This window comes from Cannabis sativa, chromosome 1 (assembly GCF_029168945.1).
Source record: "Cannabis sativa cultivar Pink pepper isolate KNU-18-1 chromosome 1, ASM2916894v1, whole genome shotgun sequence".
In the NCBI taxonomy this organism is placed as follows: domain Eukaryota; kingdom Viridiplantae; phylum Streptophyta; class Magnoliopsida; order Rosales; family Cannabaceae; genus Cannabis; species Cannabis sativa.
Window position 1 is genome coordinate 53,372,405 of NC_083601.1, and position 22,142 is coordinate 53,394,546.

The following is a 22,142-nucleotide window of genomic DNA, read 5'->3' on the forward strand; positions in this document are numbered from 1 at the left end:
CCTGGCTCTAAATCCCCTGGTCCTGATGGTTTCTCAAGTACTTTTTATCAGGACAATTGGGATATCATAGGAGAAGACATTAGTGGTGCAGTACTGGCTTTTCTGGAAACAGGTAACATCCTCAAAGAGATCAATTCAACAATAATTACTCTAGTCCCAAAATGCAAGTGCCCTAATTCGGTTAAGGATTTTAGGCCAATATCTTGTTGCAATGTGATTTATAAAATTGCAACCAAGATATTGAGCTCTAGAATTAGTCAAATTCTTCCTTCAATAATATCTCAATCACAAGGAGGTTTTATTAAAGGAAGATTCATAGGGCACAACATTATGATATGTCAGGATTTGGTAAGGCATTATCATAGGAAAGCAAACAAACCAAGTTGTATGATCAAACTTGATCTCCAGAAAGCTTATGACACGGTTGAGTGGGACTTTTTGGAGGAAATGCTAACTGGCCTAAATTTCCCTAGAAGCTTCATCCAGCTCATTATGAATTGCATCACTACTCCTAAGTTCTCTATTATGTTCAATGGATCCTTACATGGATTCTTTGAATCTAGAAGAGGACTTAGGCAAGGGGACCCTATGTCTCCTCTTCTATTTGTCTTGGGTATGGAATATCTTTCTAGATTAATGGTGAAGATTGGGGAGAAGGAAGATTTTCATTTCCATGATAGATGTTCGGATCTTAAGTTGAATCACTTGGCTTTTGCTGACGATGTCTTACTTTTCAGCCATGGAGATTTTACAAGCGTCCTATACATGCTACAGGCACTCAAGCTTTTCTCTCTTACCTCGGGACTTCAGGCCAATGCTAGCAAAACGGCTATATATTGTAGTAATATGCAGCAGGGGAGTGTGAACAAGCTTCTACAACTTTCTGGGTTTATGAGACAAGAGCTTCCATTTACATATCTTGGAATCCCAATTTGTGCAAGGAAAATTTTAGGTAAAGAGTGTGAGCTTCTGGTTGAAAGAATGACAGCTAGAATAAGGACGTGGAGTTCAAGGAACTTATCTTTTGCGGGAAGAATCACATTAATTAACTCTGTGCTTATTGCAATACAAGCATATTGGAGTCAGATTGTGATTATGCCAAAAATAATTTTGAAATCCATTGAAGATGTTTGCAGGGCTTTTTTGTGGAAAGGGCGGTACATTTTCCATGGAGCAGGGGCTGTTTCTTGGGACAATATTTGTCAAACTAAAACTTCAGGTGGATTGGGAATCAAAAACTAGAGCTATGGAACAAGGCTGCAATGTCCAAGTACATTTGGGCTATTGCAAATAACCAAGAAAGCTTATGGCTTAGATGGGTGAATAGTGTATACATAAGAGATCAAGATTGGTGGGGTTACAACGCTTCTATACACTCTAGTTGGTATTGGAAGAAGTTGGTTAACCTCAAGAATTGCCTCAGTTAAATCGCGATGTTGCTGAGTTTCAAAGCTGCAAATATACCATAGCTCCTCGGTATAAAATGTTCAGCAACCCACAACCAAAGAAACCTTGGTGTAATGAGGTATGGGCTCGTCTGAATATTCCAAAACATAGTGTTATTTTCTGGCTTACTATGCTTAACAGATTAAAAACAAGAGATCGACTAGTGAAGATGGGAATTAAGGTTCTCGAGCACTGCTGTCTTTGTGATGAAGATAAGGAGAGTGCACAACACTTGTTCTTTGAGTGCAAGGTATCTAGTTCTTGGCTTGTTGAAATTAAGAGCTGGCTGGGTTGGAAAGCAAGAACAACAAACGTTCAGCAGCTGGTTAGATGGTTTGAGAAGGCAAAGATGTCGAAATTCAAAAAACAAGTTTTTTCTGCAGCAGTTGCTGCACTTGTTTACTGCTGCTGGAAGGCTCGAAACAAAATCATATGGCAGCAAGAGCAGGTTACTCAACAGCAGGTGATTTGTGACATTAAGTGGAGTCTAAGGACTCGGATTCATGTTGTTTTGCCAAAGAAAATCTCAAGTGTAGATAGAGAATGGTTCTTGACTTTGTAATTAGAAAAACATAGCAGTATAGTGCAGTTGGTATTGTATAGATTGAGGACCGGCTGGTTGCTCTTAGTGTGTATTCAAATTGGTTTTGAGCAATACAATTCTTTGATTTATCAAAAAAAAAATAAAAATAATACTTAATTGGTACCTCATATTTTCAAATTGTACATATTTAGAACCCTAAAATAAAATTTAATCAATACAATTTTATCAATTTAACCAAACAGTTCTCAAATTATCTGTAATCAAATAACTAAATTTGAATTCAGAATTCATAAAATTTTAGACAATTTAATTATATTGATAAAATTTTATAAAAAAAAGTTGAATTTAAAGTATCAAATATGTATAATGTAAAAATACAAAATACTAAATAAACATTATTAAAAATACAAAGTACCCAATATGTATTTTAATAATATAAAGGTACCAAAATTTGTAGACACCTATTAAATAATTTAAATATATATTTATTAAAATTTACTGGAAATAATATATTTTTTTTAATTAACATTATTATTAAGTGGAAAAAAGAAGGAAGTGATTTTTAGAAGATTTGCAAGAGTTTAAGACATGTGTAAAGGTTGTCAGTCATTTCATGAAACTGAAAACTGAAACAAATCTAAAACTCTAAACAAGTACCAACTTCCCAAACATCTCTCTCTCCTCTTTCTCCCTTCTCTCTCCTCTCATCCAAGTACCCAATTCTAAATCCCTCTCTCTCTGCATCTTCATCTCCATGTGCACATGTCAAGGTTCTCTCTTTCTTTTTTTTTTAAGCTCGCATGTGCATTAGAACACTAATTTGTTTTGGGTCAACGATTTTTTCTGGGTTTTCTTTATTTAATTTTGGTGGGGTTTTCATTATTTATTATTATTGTATTTTGTCTCATCTCAGGAAGTTTCAATTTTGTGTGCATTTATTAATGAATATATTAAGTTTTGCTTATATTCACATTCCAATGTCCCTACAATTTGTATGGTCTTCATTCCATTTCAAAATTATATGCTGGCTTGTTCGGTAACACCCTCTGCTCCATTTCTTCAAATTCCAACTTCTATTAATCTTGTTCTTCATTTTTCATTCGAGTTGACTTTTTTCCCATTTTCAAAGATGACCCTTTTAAGTTTTTGTGGATTTTAAGGAGTTTAACCTCTGTAATTATGTCAAATTATTTTTCTTAACTCTTTTTAGATTTTTGTTTGTATTGATCTGTGTTGACTTTAAGTAGCTTTATTTCATCAGGTCAACCTTCATATCTCTCCTCGATTTAACTTGCTTGCTTTTTCTACAAGCCTTGTATTAATCTGTATTGAATTATAATCCAACACATTGTGATAACACCAGTTTCTGCTGTGTTATGGTCTCTAATTTGGACTTGTTTTGATACATCTGAGTATGTTTAGTATGAATTTCTAAGAAGTTTTTGCATAATATTGATTTTATTTATTTATTTCTACAATGACATGTTAATCTAGTATTGAATTATGTTATAATTGTTCCTTTACTTATTGGAGTTTGCATTTTTTGTAGGAACCATTTCGAATAAGTCTGAAAATATTGGGCTAGATAGGGATTACATGTCCTGAGAACCAGGTGCCATTTTGCTGTAATGAAAAGGGAACTTTGCTAGACTTTTCTGTTATGAGTTTGGTAAAATCTAAGTTCCTTTACTTTTAATCAACAACAATTCGAGTGGAAATCCATGGCACGAGCTTCGCCAGTACTTTTGATTCTTTTGGCTATTGTTTTTTCCTTTGCCACTTATAATTTGTTAACTACAATAATCCGCTATAGATCTACTGGTAGTTTAGTAGGTGACTATTCAGATGGCATGCTTTTGTCTGACCCCATTGTTGCGAGGCCTAAGAATGTGAGACGTGTGGGGAACTCGAAGTCATTATTCCACGTTGCTTTAACAGCAACTGATGCTCCATATAGCACATGGCAGTGTCGAATAATGTACTATTGGTATACGAAACAAAAGGTTATGCCTGAATCTGAGATGGGAGGATTCACTCGAATTTTGCACTCGGGAAATCCTGACAATTTGATGGATGAAATTCCTACTGTCGTAGTCGATCCCCTTCCTGCAGGTCTAGACCGAGTAAGACTTTTATACTCTTTGTTTGGTGTTTTTTTCCTTCTTTTCTCTATGCTTATATTGTTATAAACATTGATTAGGTGCAATAATTGGTAGTCACAAATTGAGCAAACAGAAATTATTAGAATGGAAATATGTCGTTGTGTTTTCATTCACAATTGTTAGTTACCACGATATACTCTGAATACTTTACAGCAATGGTGCTCTCTTATGGGGCAAGAAAATTCTTGAAGTTAGTCTAGTTGCTAATAGCCTAATAGGCTCGTATTCTTCATATGCACACCATAATTTACATAAATGTATTTTGTTATTCATGTGCGACATGAAATCAAATGCATATTCGTTCCTTTTTGGAAATGAGGGGGCGAAAGCCCAGTGCATTTTAGAATGTGTTTGGTAGGAAGGGAGAAGTGGGAAAAAGGAGGGTTGAGAGGACTAATGTGGAATTGAATTTATGTTACTTGAGTTCGGTATGCAGTAACAATTTGAAAAGGCCAACACTATATGTTGCTGCTGCTACTTAAGTTAGGAATACGGTAACAGTTTAATATAGATTTGCGTTATGTTACTTAAGTTGGGTTCAAGAAAGTTAATCTTGTTATCTTCTCTTCATGCTACCATGCCCTGAACTTTATCGGCTTCCCCCTCTGTTAGTTGTTGGCTCAAAGTCAACTATATATTTTGTTGCAGTTGCTGGTGTTGAAGCTTCAGTGAAGAGAATGTTCAATCACTATTGTTGACTTTGAGAGTGAACAGCCAACAATTGGCTCAAAAATGATATTGTTGAGATTTGGCCAAGTACAAAAAATATCGCCAGCTACTCGTGTTAATTGACCAAACAATTAACAATCTCCATCTTGCTAAGAATTTATAGTGCTGCCTTTAATGTGCCATTGGGGCTCAAGGGTGCATTAGAAGGATATTATTCCTCGTCAGGTTGGTTCTTTGCCAATCAAAGGATCTTATTCCTTGTCATGGTTGCTTTCGAGAAAACTAGTAAGCCTAAAGAGTTTGGAAGATTAGGAATAGGCGAAATTGTACATATGAAATGGATATAAAGATTTCTTTTGTAAAAAGAAACATTTTGGCACAAGGTCAATAAGTAAGGCTTAGTTTCATACGGGTCGGGTGCATCCATATTCTTAGGGGTTTCTTTTAGAAGTCCTTCGAAGTTGACCTTAGGAAGACACACTGAGTTTCTCAAGCTTGTCACTTTTAAACTAGGCGCAAGAAATTCCATGAGAATCTTGGAGGGTATCTGATTGGGAGAAGCAATTTTGACTGAACAATTTTTCTTTTTATTGTATAGAGCTGTTCTTGTGAACGTAGATTTTCATTTGATTCAAAAAACCTTGAAGGATGATGACTTCGTGCACCTTAAGGGTACGGTTGATTAAAAGTAATGAAAACATAAGAACGAGAACAGAATGAAATAAAATTTAATAATCTTTTTTTATCGAAATTGGAAAGTATAGTCACTCTACCAAAACGGTTGAAAACTCTTACATTAGATGAAGATTGATCCCTTTTCATTCCATTCTAATACCCCCAACTAAACACATGTCTTCAATAATTTGTCGGGAAACTTCTTGTGTTGTGTTTTTCATATAGTCTTTGCTTGTTGTGTCGTGACTGTCGTCTCCCACTCTTCTAATCAGAGTATGATATTATGAAGATTGTGACTTCATTCCTCATCGAAATCAGAAAAGTATTTAATTGCTAGCTTTTAGTAACCGCAATCCCAGAGTTGCAACTACGAAGATTCCAGTTCCATCTGAGTGGACACCAGAAGCTTATACTAGAATAAGCTTTACACGGGAGACTTGTCAAGTTCAAGTGTGTTACTTTCTGTTTCGATGGCATTCCATTCATGCATTTCTGTGTCTATTTTGTCAAAATTGTTTCCCTGATCATAATTTCTCTCCAGGGATATATTGTCTTAAACAGACCATGGGCCTTTGTTCAGTGGCTGGAGAAGGCTACCATTGAAGAAGAGTGAGTTTTTGCTCATCTGACGATATTGAATTTAGTGAACATTTTTTCTTTTTTTTTGCTGAGAATTCGAGCCTGTTTCTTATTTTGTTGCTCCAGTTACATTTTGATGGCAGAACCCGATCACATATTCGTGAATCCTCTACCTAATTTGGCTCATGGAGGATATCCTGCTGCCTTTCCATTTTTCTATATCACACCTGCTCAACACGAGAACATCATAAGGAAGTTTTATCCCGAGGAAATGGGCCCGGTCACAAATGTTGATCCAATTGGAAATTCCCCTGTCATTATCCAAAAGGTAAGTCTTTTGCTGTACTTTTAGTCATGTCACAATTTCCTCTTGTGGATCAGCCAGTCTATTATCTGTTTTCTAAATTCTTATGATCTTTTGGGTTTAATAATTCAGGAGTTGCTGGAAAAGATTGCTCCTACATGGATGAATGTTTCATTGAGGATGAAAGATGATCCCGAGACAGATAAGGCTTTCGGATGGGTACTAGAAATGTAAGTACAATAGCTTCTTTTTTATGAGATTTTGCAAAATAATTTTCCCGAACACATTCAATACTCTGTCTCAATTGTTTACCCATATTTCCCTTTTGTTTCACAAAGGTATGCTTATGCTGTGGCATCGGCTTTACACCGGGTGCAGCATATTCTCCGCAAGGATTTTATGCTTCAGGTTCGGTATCTAATCTTGCAAATCTCTATATTCTAAATTCTATGTTCACCTTTCATGTCTCGTTTAACTCGAATTAGAAGCTCTTCTAAAGAATCGTTTTCTTTGTTAAATTTTCAGCCCCCTTGGGATTTAGATATTGCTAACAAGTTCATTATTCATTATACCTATGGATGTGACTATAACTTAAAGGTAAAATTCTATATTATCTTTTAAAGCATCTTTCCCTGTTATGATTTTTGTTCTTGTTCAGTTGATAACTTAGTGTATGGTTTGATATGTGTACTTGCATCTAATCTTGCTTCATATTATTTAGGGTGAATTAACATACGGTAAGTTTGGGGAGTGGCGATTTGACAAGCGGTCGTATTTACGTGGACCTCCACCAAGAAACCTCTCCCTTCCACCTCCCGGTGTTCCCGAAAGTGTGGTATGTATTTAAGAATGTAATTTTATTTATAACTAAATTTTGTTTAAACATTTTATAGTATAGCATGGAACTACTATCATAAATGAATTGCACAATAGCCAAAATAATGATAAATTCATAAAATGTTTTGGCCTCATAATGTTTTATTTGGTGTCAAATTGTACAAGAACATTTTTAATTCATAATGTTTTTTCTATATGCAGGTAACCCTTGTTAAGATGGTGAATGAAGCTACTGCTAACATTCCGAATTGGGGCAAGAGCGAAGCGCAATAGTATCGATAGCATTCTCGATTATTATATTATACTGATTTCGATGAGGGAAAATTTTGATCTTACTTTTTTTTTTGGAAAGCTTAATACATGAAAAATTCATGTGGTTGCTAAATGGAAAATATTAGTAAAATTTATGTGGATAACTTACTTGGGAATTATAGGTTTTCTTAAGGGTGGTCTTTGTAGGGTAAGTTGGTTAGCTTTTGTACTTGCTTGGTAGCAAATGATGTCATGAGAGTGTTTTTTGGTTTCATTTCTTGATTGCCTTTGTTGTAAACAAACATTCAAGTCAAAATAATATGTTTTGATAAAAGTATTTTGTTTTGCTAATAAAATACATTTTTGGGACTTGAATATCCTATTATATTACAATGCCAATAGTCTCACCAACCAATTGAAAAATGATACACCAAAAAACCAAATCAAATTTAAATTGGCTATTTAATTAAAAACTAATAATGTATTCTTGCATTTAATGTTTTGTTCAAATAAATAAACAATACAAACATCTAGATTACGAGGACTATATATTGAAAAATTTGTTGCAAATATGTCTAAATAATGCATATGTCTTGTTTAGTGTTTTCCAATGGCTAAAAGGTTGTTTGACATTGCTTTTGTTTTTGTTTTCAAAATTTCAAATATGAGAACAACAATTTCTTTTATATAGTTTTTTTCAAAAGAAAAAGTGTTTGGTTGATGCTCTCGAAAACATTGTTTGGATTTAATTATTTATTTTTTTTATAAAAACCTAATAAAAAAAAAGTAAGAAATATATTTATTGAAAGATAAATACTTTAGAATTCTTTTTATAATAATAGTGTGTGCCTAATATTTTTCAACAATCATAATAGGATGGTTAATAGTCACTAAATGTATTAGAGAGTCAAAGACACATGAGAACACCCTTATAACTATAATTGTCAGAGAAATCCATATCAGGCTACATTTTCATGATGGCTGGAGGAGTTATTTCGTGAAAAAATATCAAACAAACACTCACAACATCCTCAACAATGGAGGCAAAGTATATGACATGTTATGAGGCTACTTGTCAAGCAATATGGTTGCAGAACTTTATTTCAACATTGGGTGTTATAGACTCTATCTCTAGACTGTTGAAATTATATTGTGACAATTCTGCAATAGCTTTCTCTAAGAATGCTAGAAGTACTTGTGGCTCAAAATATATTGACTTAAAGTACTATTTTGTTAAAGATAAAGTTATTGAGTCTCTCATTTTCATTGAGAACACGCCTACCACTAGTATGTTGGTGAGCCCACTAATGAAAGGCTTATCCATATGTGTATTTTTAGAGCATGTCGCTCGAATGAGAATGTTAGGAGTATAGCTTGTTGAGCTCAGTGGGAGTTTTATTATTTTGTATTTAACGTGCTAATATTTTGTATGAAATACTTATGACTTATATTTTGAACATGCATAATAATGTTGTAGTCATTTTTTATTGTTATTGTCATATTTATATATATATGTTGTTTACTGAAAGTATAAAAGGAGATAGATACGCATAGTCTTAATTTTATTTGATTGTTAATGTTTGTTATTTTATTATATGTATTCAAAGCCAAGTTTTATGCAATATGAGTAATAGTATCTTATAGATGTTCGATTTAGTTGATCGTTATATGAGTTGGATAATGTTATGGTAGTTGATTATATTGTCTAAAGTAAAAAAATATTAGAATTATTATTATGGACTATTATAATTATAGGCATAATTCTATAATCACAACCATTAACTATGTACCTAATAATATTTGTCAATAGTTATAATATGATAATAGTCACTAAATATATTAGAGGCACATGAAAGCACCTTTATAGCTATAATTATCCCATTAAATTATAGTCTACCATTAATTAAACCTTATTGATCCAATTAGCTCATAATCTCCTAGGGTTAGAAGGGTGTTATATATTAAGTGTATGAGGGTTTAATATGGTATGAGGATTGTAGACAAGGGTTACTTTACATTTGCTTCTATCTTGCATTTTACCTTTGATCATGGTTTTGCATTAATCATATTGGGAGATCCTAAGTTTAAATGGCTCATATAGACAATATGGCATTATGGGGTATGTTTTATTAATCATAAATAAATACTTTGATGTTGGATTATATATTAGCATTATTGTGATTATTGTTTGATTATATGTAGAATATAATGCTCAAATGAGTTTTAGTATTTTAACATTTGATACAAAAAAAATTATGGAAACTTCATAAATTAAGTTTTTGTTGTTCTCAAAATTATCTATTTTTTGTATTTTTGTTTTTAAAAGTCATTTTCTTATAACAATGTCAAACAACCTATTATTTATTTGTTTTGCATGGTTCAATTTTAAAATATTGTTCAATAATGGTCAATTAGCTGGAATATTTTTTCAAAAATTCTATGATGAACACTCAAGATGAGTGTATCAATGGACATCCTTCATATTTTTGATATTTGATAGTTATAACCTCATTTATATTATACATAACAGTGTACATCGTAATTATTTAATACATCCTGTAAAGTTTTAAGAAGATTAGAACACTTTATTGTGTTAAAAAAAAGTTCAAATAGTTTATTGTAGGTACACTTCTTATTTTATACGCATGTGAAATAAATTATTTAAATTATACTTAAATCTACATTGTTACATAAAAAAGTTAAGAATATAACTATTTAGATCTCGAAAAAAATGAAGAAACTGTATAAATACACTTTTTTTTAAGATGCACCATAGAAGCACCTTTTAATTCTACATTAAGTTAATTTGTTGTAATTAGTTATACATGTTCAATTAATTATCGTTACTAACTTGTAACAATTTTTCTAGTTATCGTTACAGAGTTGTACCATTAAGTATGGTATAATAAATTATAAATGGCTAATACTCTGTGAGAAAATAAAGAATATAACTTTTAAACGCACAACCATATAAAACATAAAAGGGCTTATTTTGATAGGGTATTCCATTAGCACCACTGTATGTCATGTAATTTCTCATCTCAATGATGAAAATGGTTGAGGATAAAATGATGGGAAGAAAGTACAAGGCAGTGGAGTTCATGAGTAGAAGAAGTATGTTCTCTTAGAGATATTACACATCAAAATGGAAGATAAATTAAAATATTAATTCCATTGCAATATAAAATATTTTTGAGTGTAAATCAGTGAAGATAGCCATAATTTGAAAATGTATAATACTTTTGTTCAAAAATTTATTTATTCTATCTCTAAGCACGGGAAATTCTCATAGAAATAACTTTGAGAATTATCAAGCCTTTAAGATTTCTAACAAAGTATTTTTTTGATATAGAAACTATCATCATCTCTATATGAATACATTAGGCACTTATTTATTGTATTTATAATCACACATTTTGAAATTCAATACCCTATACTCTATGACTGTTACCATCTCTTAATTGAGTGTAAATGAAATTAAATGGGTGATTTGAAAGTCATTGGAGCTGTTAAAAAGCATTCTCATTGTCAAAAATTGTTTAAATTAAAAAAAAAAAAAGCAGTAACTAGTAATTGTTACTAAATTTTTCAATTTTTGTAAATAACTTTCTAAAGCATTTTAAAGTATTCTCACTTGATTTTATATCACTTATACACATATTATAAATGATAAAAATATCTCCAACAATTGCATTTTTTATTATAGCTTTGAATTTCAAAGAATTAAGTTGTGCAACCTCTCTTTGCAAACTTAGTGATAATGTAGGAGTTATAAAATGTAACTAACTCCACCTATGTTACTAATATTTTCACTTCTTGGTTTGATACCTTTTATATTTAATCTATATATATATATTATATTATAATATTTATTAAATACTATAACATTACATGCTCCACCCTTCTACTTGTGTGTTTATATACTAAAAAAATGTCACAAATCACTACAATCCCTATCTTCATTCCCATCTTAAAAGTTTTGGTCAAACCAACCACTTCCAAAATGTTTCTTCTCCTTTGAGTTTTTTTTATTCACTTTTTCTTTTTCCAAAGTTAAAATTGTATAAATGACATGTACAAATATATGTGGCCCAAAGTGGTTCACATATGGTAAAATAAGTTTTTATAGTAGAGTGAGTTGTTGTGGTATATTTTTTCACTCGTTATAATTGCTCCATGCTAGAAAAAAGTAACTTCCATAGAAAACTAAGGTGAATTCTGTTGGGTTTTATGCCCTAAATAAAACTCTTTACAATCTGATTAGTTATCAATATAAGAAATTTGAAGTGATTGATGTTTGCATGAATTCTACATGCTAATGGTTTAACATGTTTGATATGTTTATTTATACACACAAAATCAGTTAAATCCAGATCATATGTTTATTCACAATTACAGTATCGTTAACACAGTGGAATGTGATTGTGATCATATGAATCAAAAGTTTTGGTCCCTGTTTCATCAGTGTTATTGGATTTACACTAATGTGATAATCAGCGATGATGTGTACTTACACTTGGAGTAAGTGTTATGTTCTTTCCAGGACATTAGTAAAGTATACTAGTTTCGAATGTATGGAGTATACATTGGACTGGACCGATATTGCAACTAAGTTAAGATATTACAAACTTACCGTTATAAATATCTTTCCAAGTCAATATCAGTAGTTGATCTTAAGATTAAAAGAATCTAAATCCTGATATGCTTAGGCTCAACTCAGGAGTGCTATTCATGTTCTTAGATTTATTAGTTAAGCCTACTTTTGGGTCAGGGTGATACGTATATTTTGGGAACATGATAGTATGATTGAGTGGGAGTGCTGAACATAAATATGGAATCTATAACTTCTACTGGTGTATAGAAGTCAAGTGATGATTCCCTTCGAGCTTAACAAATAGAAGTAAATGGATGAGCTCTTGTTTAACTGACTAATTATTAGATCACTAAACACCATTTACAGGTAGCTAAGTGTTTTAAGGGGCAAAATACATTGAGGGGTGAGAACGGTAAAGAAATCCCATCTCGATGTAGATCATCTATATAGAGGATCTTTAAATCACAATAAGATTATAACAATGGTTAAATGAGATAGGATATTGATATCGTGGAACATACAATATGCTCTATATAAGTCTGAGAGTGCAATTCTAAGTTCTAATAGTGGATTCAACGAAGAATTAATAAGTAGGAATTTACTTGGTAAATTTGGTTCACTTATTGGAAGCTCAGCATATAGATCCATGGTCCCCATTCTAGTTGAGAACATTCTGCTTGTAAGACTCATTAATTGATTCGTGATTGATCAATTATAATTCTAAAGTTAGACTATGTCTAATTTTATGAATTTTCACTAAGCAGGGGTGAAATTGTAAAGAAAAGAGTTTCTAGGTTTATTTATTTATTAATGGACTTTATATGTCTAATTAATAATTAAATTAAATGACAATATTATTTAATAATCTATTTTAGTTATTAAATAATTAGTTTTGGCATTTAAAAGGTATGAATTGGAAAATTAGCGTTTTTGAGAAAATAGAGATAAAATTTGATAAAACTGCAAAATCAAGTGAGGCCCAATACAACACCATGGCCGGCCACTTAATGTGGGATTTCAAATTAATATTTTCATTATTTTAATGCCAAATAATTCCTAACCTAAACCTAGTAGTTGCCTATAAATAGAAAGTGATGGCTCAGTCAAATACACATCTTTGAATAACATCTTCTGACAGAAATTTCTCTCTTCAGAAAAACTGAGCCTTCCCCACTTTCTATACCTGGCCGAAATCATCCTTCTCTTTTCTCCTTCATCAATTTCGTGACCCTAGTGAAAGAGTGAGTGCCCACACACAGCAAGCAGTAACTCAATCATAGATTGGAAGACTGTGAAGGATCAAACTTGAAGAAGAAGGACATTCGGGCTCAGATCTTGATTATACTCTGCTACAGAAAGGATACAAGGGTTAGAGATCTGAGTGGAAGGAGACATTAATTCCGCTGCATCAATGTAAGGTTTTCTTAACTTTATATGTGTTTAATTTATCGTTTTAGAAAGTTCATATTTAGGGTGTTTAAACAACATACTTGTGAGTAGATCTAAGATCCTGGTAAAATATTCCAACAACTGGCCTCAGAGCCATGGTAATTGATTTACTTACATGAAATTTGGACTTTAAAACGATTGTTTGTTTGTTTTTGGATGGTATCATGTTGTATTGAGTGTTATTTGATGATTGATTGATGTTTGTAAATTTTTGTGAAAAATAATTGCGATTCTGTCTCTGAAATTATTTTTATTGGATAGTATGGAAAAAAATTAAGCAAGTTACCTTTTTACAGAACTCAATTTCAATTTAATTTGAATTAGTTATGATTTTTTGAAGATTCGACAAAATCGGAGTTGTGCTGAAATTTTCCTGCGATCGCGAAAACTGTCCGTACAACTCACAATTTTTTTCGTTTTTCTTCGTTTTTTTTGTGTAGTTTTGTATTAATAGATTTATTATTCCTAATTCAATTCTAATTATCATTATGAATTAATTTAATATTTTTTAAATTTAATTCAAGATATTAGTGTAATTTGAATTTTAAAATAGTAAATATCTATCTTATTGCTTAATTATCTATCTTATTTTTAAATTTGATTATATCTTATCTTATTTTTAAATTTAAGGTCAGATTTTAATTTTTTTTTAAATTTTAAATTTTTTTTAAAAATATTTTGACCTTATTTAAATTTAAAATAAGATAACTATAATCATGTAATTTTAAATGGATGTAAGATATTTTGCTAACTTTTAAATTTTGTTATTTTATTTATTTAAATTAAATTTAAAATCTGAAAAAGATATCTAATTTATCTTTTCTAATTTTTATTTAATTTTTATTTATAAAATAACATTTAATTTTTTAAAAGTAGTTAGCAAATTTTGAAATGATATTTAGGTTGGTTGAAACTAAATTTTTCAAAATTGTAGGTTTAATTTTAAATATTTTTTTTTAAAAATAATTTCGAAATGTAAATAATTATTTTTTTTTATTTTTCGAAAATAATTTTTTTTAAATTTTATTTTTCGAATTTTTTTTTTATTTTTATTATTTATTTAATAATTTAATTTTTCGAAATTTATTTATTTAAAATTAAATAAATCCTACTTCCAACTATCCAGCTAACCTTGTTGCAGGAGTATGTGGTTTTAGCTTGTGTGTAAGTTTTCAAAACCTATTATTACTTGATTGCAAATAGCCATGGTTACTTTTTGCTAGATCTAATGATCTGATGGCTCCCTTGGTCAAGTTAATAATTTGTAACAGGTAAATTTTACAATCTTCTTTCATCTGTGTATGACCTAGCAACATGATAGGATCCATCCAAAGTTTGCCTGTGTGAGCCTATATGTTTATTTTGTTTTAATATAGATGCATATAGGTTGTTGCTAAATAAAATGTCACACCATGATAGATTTTATTTAGGTCCATCTAGTTATTGGACCTATTCAATTAATAACAGTTATTTATTTTAAGGTTAAATTCCTCTCTTTTGGGCCTTGTGTGAGAGTTGGGAGCCATAGAAGTGGGTACGACATACTGAACCCAGCACCCCCTCACATGAACTACCCCAATTGTGAAGGCCCATTTGCCTGATTTGAATAACTGTACTAGGTTAATTATATTAGTTTGACCTAATAAAATTGAATTAGCAACATAATTAACTTTTAAAATATATGAAAATTTATTTTTCATTTTAATATTTTAAAGTTAATTTTAAGAAAAACACTTTTAGTTTTAGATATTATTTCTAGACAAACTATTTGTATTTTTCTTGTATTTAATTAAATATAGAATTTTAACTAACTAGATTCTTTCTGGAGCTTATTTAATTAAATATTCCTATTTAAGTTATAAATTAGTTGTATCAATTGATTTTTCTCATCTAACTTAAATTTAACTATTTGATTTAAATTTTAAATCAAGTTGAGGAATCCTAGGCATTAGTTATTAAAGATTCTTAAGATATTTTTTAAGTTAATATCTTTTCGAATATTAACTTAAAATGGAATATTTTAGATATTTTTTAGGTTAATATCTTTTCGAATATTAACTTAAAAAGATATCTTCAAATTAAGTGGTTACAACTTAATTTTTGATATTTAATTAAATCTAAATTTGAAATTATTTAAGTTTTAGATTTTTTCTATCTAACTTAAATTAGATATTTTTCAAATTTTTGAAAAGATACTTAGTCAAATAAGATATTTTCTAGATAGTAATTTCTAGACTACTTATTATTTCTAATATTTAAATAGGAAAATATTATACTTTGTGAAATTAATTATTTAAATAATTAATTTTGGTACAATTTTATTAAGTATATTTTTCCTAGTATTAAACTAGAAATAAATAATTAAGCCTTCTCTACACTTAATTATTATTTCTTGAATTTAATACATTTAATTAACTTGAAAAATCTAAATATCTAAGTTGATTTTCATCATGATACTTAAATATTTATTGATTTTTCATGACACTTAATTAAATAGAAAATTATTTTTAGGTTGAAATTTAATTTTTCAACTTAAATTTAAATAATTTTCAAAATATATATATTTCTTTATTTTATTAATCAATTTCGAAAATTGTATTTTATTTATGCAATTTTTTCGATTTTTTTTTTTTTTTGAAAAATAGATTGAGTTGTAAATTAATTATTTATTTAATTAATTCTTGGACCAACTACAATCAATGATTTTTTCATTTAATTGATTAATTTAAAATAAATGAATTTAAAATATATATATAATATTAGAAATTGATTTAATTAGTCAAAAGAAAATCTAGATAGGTGATATTTTTGCTTGAAGTATTCCTTTTCTATTTTTTATCATTATTTTCGAAAAAAATGTATATTTTAATATATACTTAATTTTTTCGAAATTAAATAAATATATTCTCAAAAGAAATTTTTTAAGTTGCTAATTATTTAATTTAATTCAACTTAAATTAATTTCCTTAATATTTATATTTAAGATTATTACTAAGATGGAAATAATTAATTTTATTTCAATCACCATCTAAGTATAATTTTATAAATATTATATTAAATTCTTAATTTTTGAATTTTAATTCTTAATTTCGAATTTAATGAGAATTTATTTATTAGAATAATAAAGAAAATACATTTTAAAGAATGAGCTTTATTATTATTAAGATATTCGATCTCCATTGTGGGTTTTACACTGCGTTTGTTTTAGTGAGTAATCCTCCCTAATGGAGGAACGTTCATTAGCAATTTCGCACCGTTTAATCTCGCATGATAAGTGGTTTGTAAGTGTTTTATATGGTATAGATCACCCTAATGGTGGCGACCATATTTGACTTGCAAATTGCGAAACAATGGTAGAAGCTCATAAGATAGAATAGCCTTGACTCTCGCCTAAACTGGACAACGCTGGATTCCAATTTTGATCGAATAAAAGGTTGCTAGAATGTTTAACATTTTAGATGAGCTGACAACTCTATTCAATGGATGGTAGCTTTGACTCTCGCCTAAACGGGACACTGATATCAGTTTGTTGAAAAACCTTGGAAATTATTTAGGATTGAATTTTTAAGTATTTTCTCATATCATTCCTACTTGCTATGTGCTTATAATTTCTGAATTGATTTTGTGTTGAACCATTATTAATTTCTATTCGTTGATTTCTATTATTTTGTAGTATCCTATATTATCAAAATGAATCCCATGTTATCACTGTTGACTGAAAACAAGCTGAATGGATCTAACTTTAATAAGTGGAATGAGAACATTAATATTGCTCTCATAGGAGAAAGTGCCTTGTTTGTTTTAACTGAGCCGTCACCTGAAGTGCCTAGGGACAATGCTTCTAAAGCTGTGAAAGAAAAGTATGAGCGTTGGCAGAAAGCAAATGACAAAGCTCTATACTTTATGCTTTCTAGCATGGTTGACACCCTCAAAACTCAGTTTTCTAAAACCGAGAAGGTTGCTGAAGTTATGACGAAGTTAAATGAGCTATTCGGTAAGGCATCACTTCAGTCACGCTTTGACGCGACTAAGAAGTACATTAATGCACGGATGGAACCTCATCAAAACGTGCATGACCATGTTCTCCTCATGTCAAGTTATTTCCAAGAAGCCCAGGATCATGGTGCTGAAATGGATAGTGCTACTCAAGTAAGTCTTATCTTGAATATCCTGACTCCAGCATTTCTACCATACACATCAAATTATGTCATGAATAAGAAGGAAATTGACTTTCATGAATTAGTCAATGACCTTCAAACTTATGAAAATTTGATTGGAGGACCCAAGAAGAAAGGGAGTAAACCTCACAATCCTGGGAATGGTAATGGGACGATCAAACCTGAAGCAAATGTTGCCTCTGCTTCAAAGCCCAAATCGAAGAGGAAGTGGAACAACACCAAGAAGCGAACAAAAGCCATGAAAAATAAAAAGGCTGCTCCTTCTGGTGATGCTACACTTAAAGGAAAGTGTTTCTACTGCAATGAGAAAGGTCATTGGAAACCCCAATGTCCTAAACTTCTTGCAAAGAAACAAGGTATTTCCATTTATAAACTTTAAGAGTTTTAGTGAATTATTATCCAATTGGATTTATAATTCTGGACTAACTTTGTTTATTTGTTTTCTTCTTCTTATAGGCCAAGCTACTTGAACTCAAATGAGTTGGATCAGCAAGCTGGACCAAGGGTGAAATCGTCCAGATGAAGATGAAGCTCTTCAATTTATTTTTGAATTAATTGTTTTAGTTTAAAGACAATTTGGATTTCAAATTTTAGTTAGGGATATTTATCCCTATTTCTCTCATATTGTTGCAATATTTTTTTTTTATTAATAAAGTTTATAATTTTCGAAATTTACTATTGCAAATTATGAGATTGAGCTTCATTTAATTTATCTTCATCAATTATTACCACATTATATTTGTATGTTTGTATGTGTAAGTGTTTTTATTATTGATGCAAATTCTATTATATTTACAACTCTTCATAGAGTTATAATAAATAAACACTAGAAACTATTTCTATGTTTATCAATAATTGTTAATTCTCATACAATTATTAAGAATTTGTTTAATAAAAGGATCTTTTGATCTGATAGGGGTGGAGAAAAGTTAAGAAAACTATGCAGTTCAACGATCTTTTATATCCAATGAACTCTGGATAGTATTCAACTCCACATAAACTCTATCACACTAAGAGAATCATGATCTTTACAACCTTTAGGGGTGGATCATAATCTCTATATACTTAGGGTGGAGGTTATCCATAGTACCCTACATGTATATTCTTAGGGGTGGAGTCTAATCCACAATTCCCTATGAAACACATATCTTGTTTAAACATAGAAGTAATATAATGAGTCAGCTATTGTCAATATAAATTCTTGATCTTGATTGTATGTTCCATTTCGTTTTTACTGTTGTAAGTAAAAGTTTGATACCTTTGAAAGTTCTTTGTTAAAGTTTCACACTACCTTAATTGAGTGGGAGAATTTTAAAGTTCTATACCCATCTTCATTAGGTTGATAATTGTGATAGGTACTTAAGAACACTACTGAAAAGCAAATCTAACCATTCACATGGATAGGAATAGCTTATCAGAATTATTAGAATAAGATAAAGAACTCTAGTTCAGTCCATTCGAATGACTTGAACTATGAATTCTTAATCCTCATAAAATTTTATGGTATCTTAATTTTGATTACTTTATCTCTGGCATGTATTTTTCACTTCAAAATACTAGTCTGCTATGTTGATGACTTAGTCTTAACTTAATATTTTAGACTAATATAAAAGTCACAACTAGGTAACTCTCTAAACAATCAGAGGTTAAAAGTATTATTTAACCAGACATCTGCTATTGAGTGGGAGCTATCTAAGATGTAATCAAATAGGGAACATTAGAAGATATTCAAGAAAGATTTATAAAAGTGATCTATATGTTAGATATTAAGGAACTATGTATCAGTTGTCCTTGTATCTCACCATCTAATTTCAAAATTTCTTTGAGATGGTGCTTACTTTGGGGGTGGAGGAATTATTGTATAATAATTCAAGCTCTACCAGAGAAGAATTATAACTTTGTGTATTCGAAATCCTAGAAAGTTATATCACTGAAGAAAAGTCTACACTGTATTATCTCAATTACATATTTTAAAATATGAGAGATATGTCTTCTGTTAATTCAGATGTACTTTTAACAGTAAAAGATTTCAATATCCCTTGATGAGTAAAGCATATAGTAAAGGATGTTTCATAAGAGTATTTATGAACTAGTTTCCAGAAGTTTGGGTGAATTCAAATATACTACACTTGATCTGAAGATCAAGACATCAGATTGACCTATTTGCACAGTTTTTTTTATATTAGTGCAAGTGGGAGTTTGTTGGGTTTTATGCCCTAAATAAAACTCTTTACAATCTGATTAGTTATCAATATAAGAAATTTGAAGTGATTGATGTTTGCATGAATTCTACATGCTAATGGTTTAACATGTTTGATATGTTTATTTATACACAGAAAATCAGTTAAATCCAGATCATATGTTTATTCACAATTACAGTATCGTCAACACAGTGGAATGTGATTGTGATCATATGAATCAAAAGTTTTGGTCCCTGTTTCATCAGTGTTATTGGATTTACACTAATGTGATAATCAGCGATGATGTGTACTTACACTTGGAGTAAGTGTTATGTTCTTTCCAGGACATTAGTAAAGTATACTACTTTCGAATGTATGGAGTATACATTGGACTGGACCGATATTGCAACTAAGTTAAGATATTACAAACTTACCGTTATAAATATCTTTCCAAGTCAATATCAGTAGTTGATCTTAAGATTAAAAGAATCTAAATCCTGATATGCTTAGGCTCAACTCAGGAGTGCTATTCATGTGCTTAGATTTATTAGTTAAGCCTACTTTTGGGTCAGTGTGATACGTATATTTTGGGAACATGATAGTATGATTGAGTGGGAGTGCTGAACATAAATATGGAATCTATAACTTCTACTGGTGTATAGAAGTCAAGTGATGATTCCCTTCGAGCTTAGCAAATAGAAGTAAATGGATGAGCTCTTGTTTAACTGACTAATTATTAGATCACTAAACACCATTTACAGGTAGCTAAGTGTTTTAAGGGGCAAAATACATTGAGGGGTGAGAACGGTAAAGAAATCCCATCTCGATGTAGATCATCTATATAGAGGATCTTTAAATCACAATAAGATTATAACAATGGTTAAATGAGATAGTATATTGATATCGTGGAACATACAATATGCTCTATATAAGTCTGAGAGTGCAATTCTAAGTTCTAAGAGTGGATTCAACGAAGAATTAATAAGTATGAATTTACTTGGTAAATTTGGTTCACTTATTGGAAGCTCAGCATATAGATCCATGGTCCCCATTCTAGTTGAGAGCATTCTGCTTGTAAGACTCATTAATTGATTCGTGATTGATCAATTATAATTCTAAAGTTAGACTATGTCTAATTTTATGAATTTTCACTAAGCAGGGGTGAAATTGTAAAGAAAAGAGTTTCTAGGTTTATTTATTTATTAATGGACTTTATATGTCTAATTAATAATTAAATTAAATGATAATATTATTTAATAATCTATTTTAGTTATTAAATAATTAGTTTTGGCATTTAAAAGGTATGAATTGGAAAATTGGCGTTTTTGAGAAAATAGAGATAAAATTTGATAAAACTGCAAAATCAAGTGAGGCCCAATACAACACCATGGCCGGCCACTTAATGTGGGATTTCAAATTAATATTTTCATTATTTTAATGCCAAATAATTCCTAACCTAAACCTAGTAGTTGCCTATAAATAGAAAGTGATGGCTCAGTCAAATACACATCTTTGAATAACATCTTCTGACAGAAATTTCTCTCTTCAGAAAAACTGAGCCTTCCCCACTTTCTATACCTGGCCGAAATCATCCTTCTCTTTTCTCCTTCATCAATTTCGTGACCCTAGTGAAAGAGTGAGTGCCCACACACAGCAAGCAGTAACTCAATCATAGATTGGAAGACTGTGAAGGATCAAACTTGAAGAAGAAGGACATTCGGGCTTAGATCTTGATTATACTCTGCTACAGAAAGGATACAAGGGTTAGAGATCTGAGTGGAAGGAGACATTAATTCCGCTGCATCAATGTAAGGTTTTCTTAACTTTATATGTGTTTAATTTATCGTTTTAGAAAGTTCATATTTAGGGTGTTTAAACAACATACTTGTGAGTAGATCTAAGATCCTGGTAAAATATTCCAACAAACTCAACATATGGCTTTGGATTCGGTCTGGGTAGGAAACTATTGAGAAAAAATCCCTAAGGATGAAAATTTAATAATTTTATGGGACTTTTTCATTTTTACACTTCAAAATAATTTTTTTTTTTTTTGCATTTTACGAAATTACATAGAAACTCCTATTGCAATTGACGCTGCAACCTAATTTGCAACAAAAAAATCGTATAGAAACCCCTATTGCAACTAGCGCTGCAATCACTTTAGAAACCCAAACCGTAAATTTGAAAAAAAAAAGTTAAAAAAATAGTATAGGGAGTAATTCTCCTAATTTTATTATATATTAAATATATATTAGTAAAACAGTTATTAAGAA

The 22,142-nt window shown here is 30.4% G+C and overlaps 1 protein-coding gene across 4 annotated transcripts; it reads left to right on the plus strand.

The window, feature by feature from the left end:
• Positions 1-2,598: 2,598 nt before the first annotated feature.
• On the plus strand, positions 2,599-7,802 carry LOC115706887 (hydroxyproline O-arabinosyltransferase 3). 4 transcript variants are annotated; one of them, XM_030634648.2, is made up of 9 exons: positions 2,599-2,760; positions 3,540-4,113; positions 6,038-6,105; positions 6,202-6,403; positions 6,512-6,609; positions 6,718-6,787; positions 6,905-6,976; positions 7,101-7,214; positions 7,418-7,802. In XM_030634648.2, exons 2-9 carry the CDS (start codon positions 3,712-3,714, stop codon positions 7,487-7,489), a joined length of 1,098 nt encoding a protein of 365 aa, XP_030490508.1. In that variant the 5' UTR covers positions 2,599-2,760; positions 3,540-3,711; the 3' UTR covers positions 7,490-7,802. The 4 variants fall into 4 exon arrangements, with proteins under 4 accessions (XP_030490508.1, XP_030490510.1, XP_030490509.1 ...); XM_030634650.2 differs by lacking the exon at positions 2,599-2,760 and adding an exon at positions 2,885-3,026; XM_030634649.2 differs by lacking the exon at positions 2,599-2,760 and adding an exon at positions 3,044-3,402.
• Positions 7,803-22,142: the final 14,340 nt, after the last annotated feature.

Coding starts and splice junctions, on each gene's coding strand:
- LOC115706887 (XM_030634648.2), top strand. CDS start 3,712: ATGGCACGAGCTTCGCCAGTACTTTTGATTCTTTTGGCTATTGTTTTT. Junction 6,106..6,201: donor AAGGCTACCATTGAAGAAGA/GTGAGTTTTTGC, acceptor TTGTTGCTCCAG/TTACATTTTGATGGCAGAAC. Junction 6,610..6,717: donor TTCGGATGGGTACTAGAAAT/GTAAGTACAATA, acceptor TGTTTCACAAAG/GTATGCTTATGCTGTGGCAT.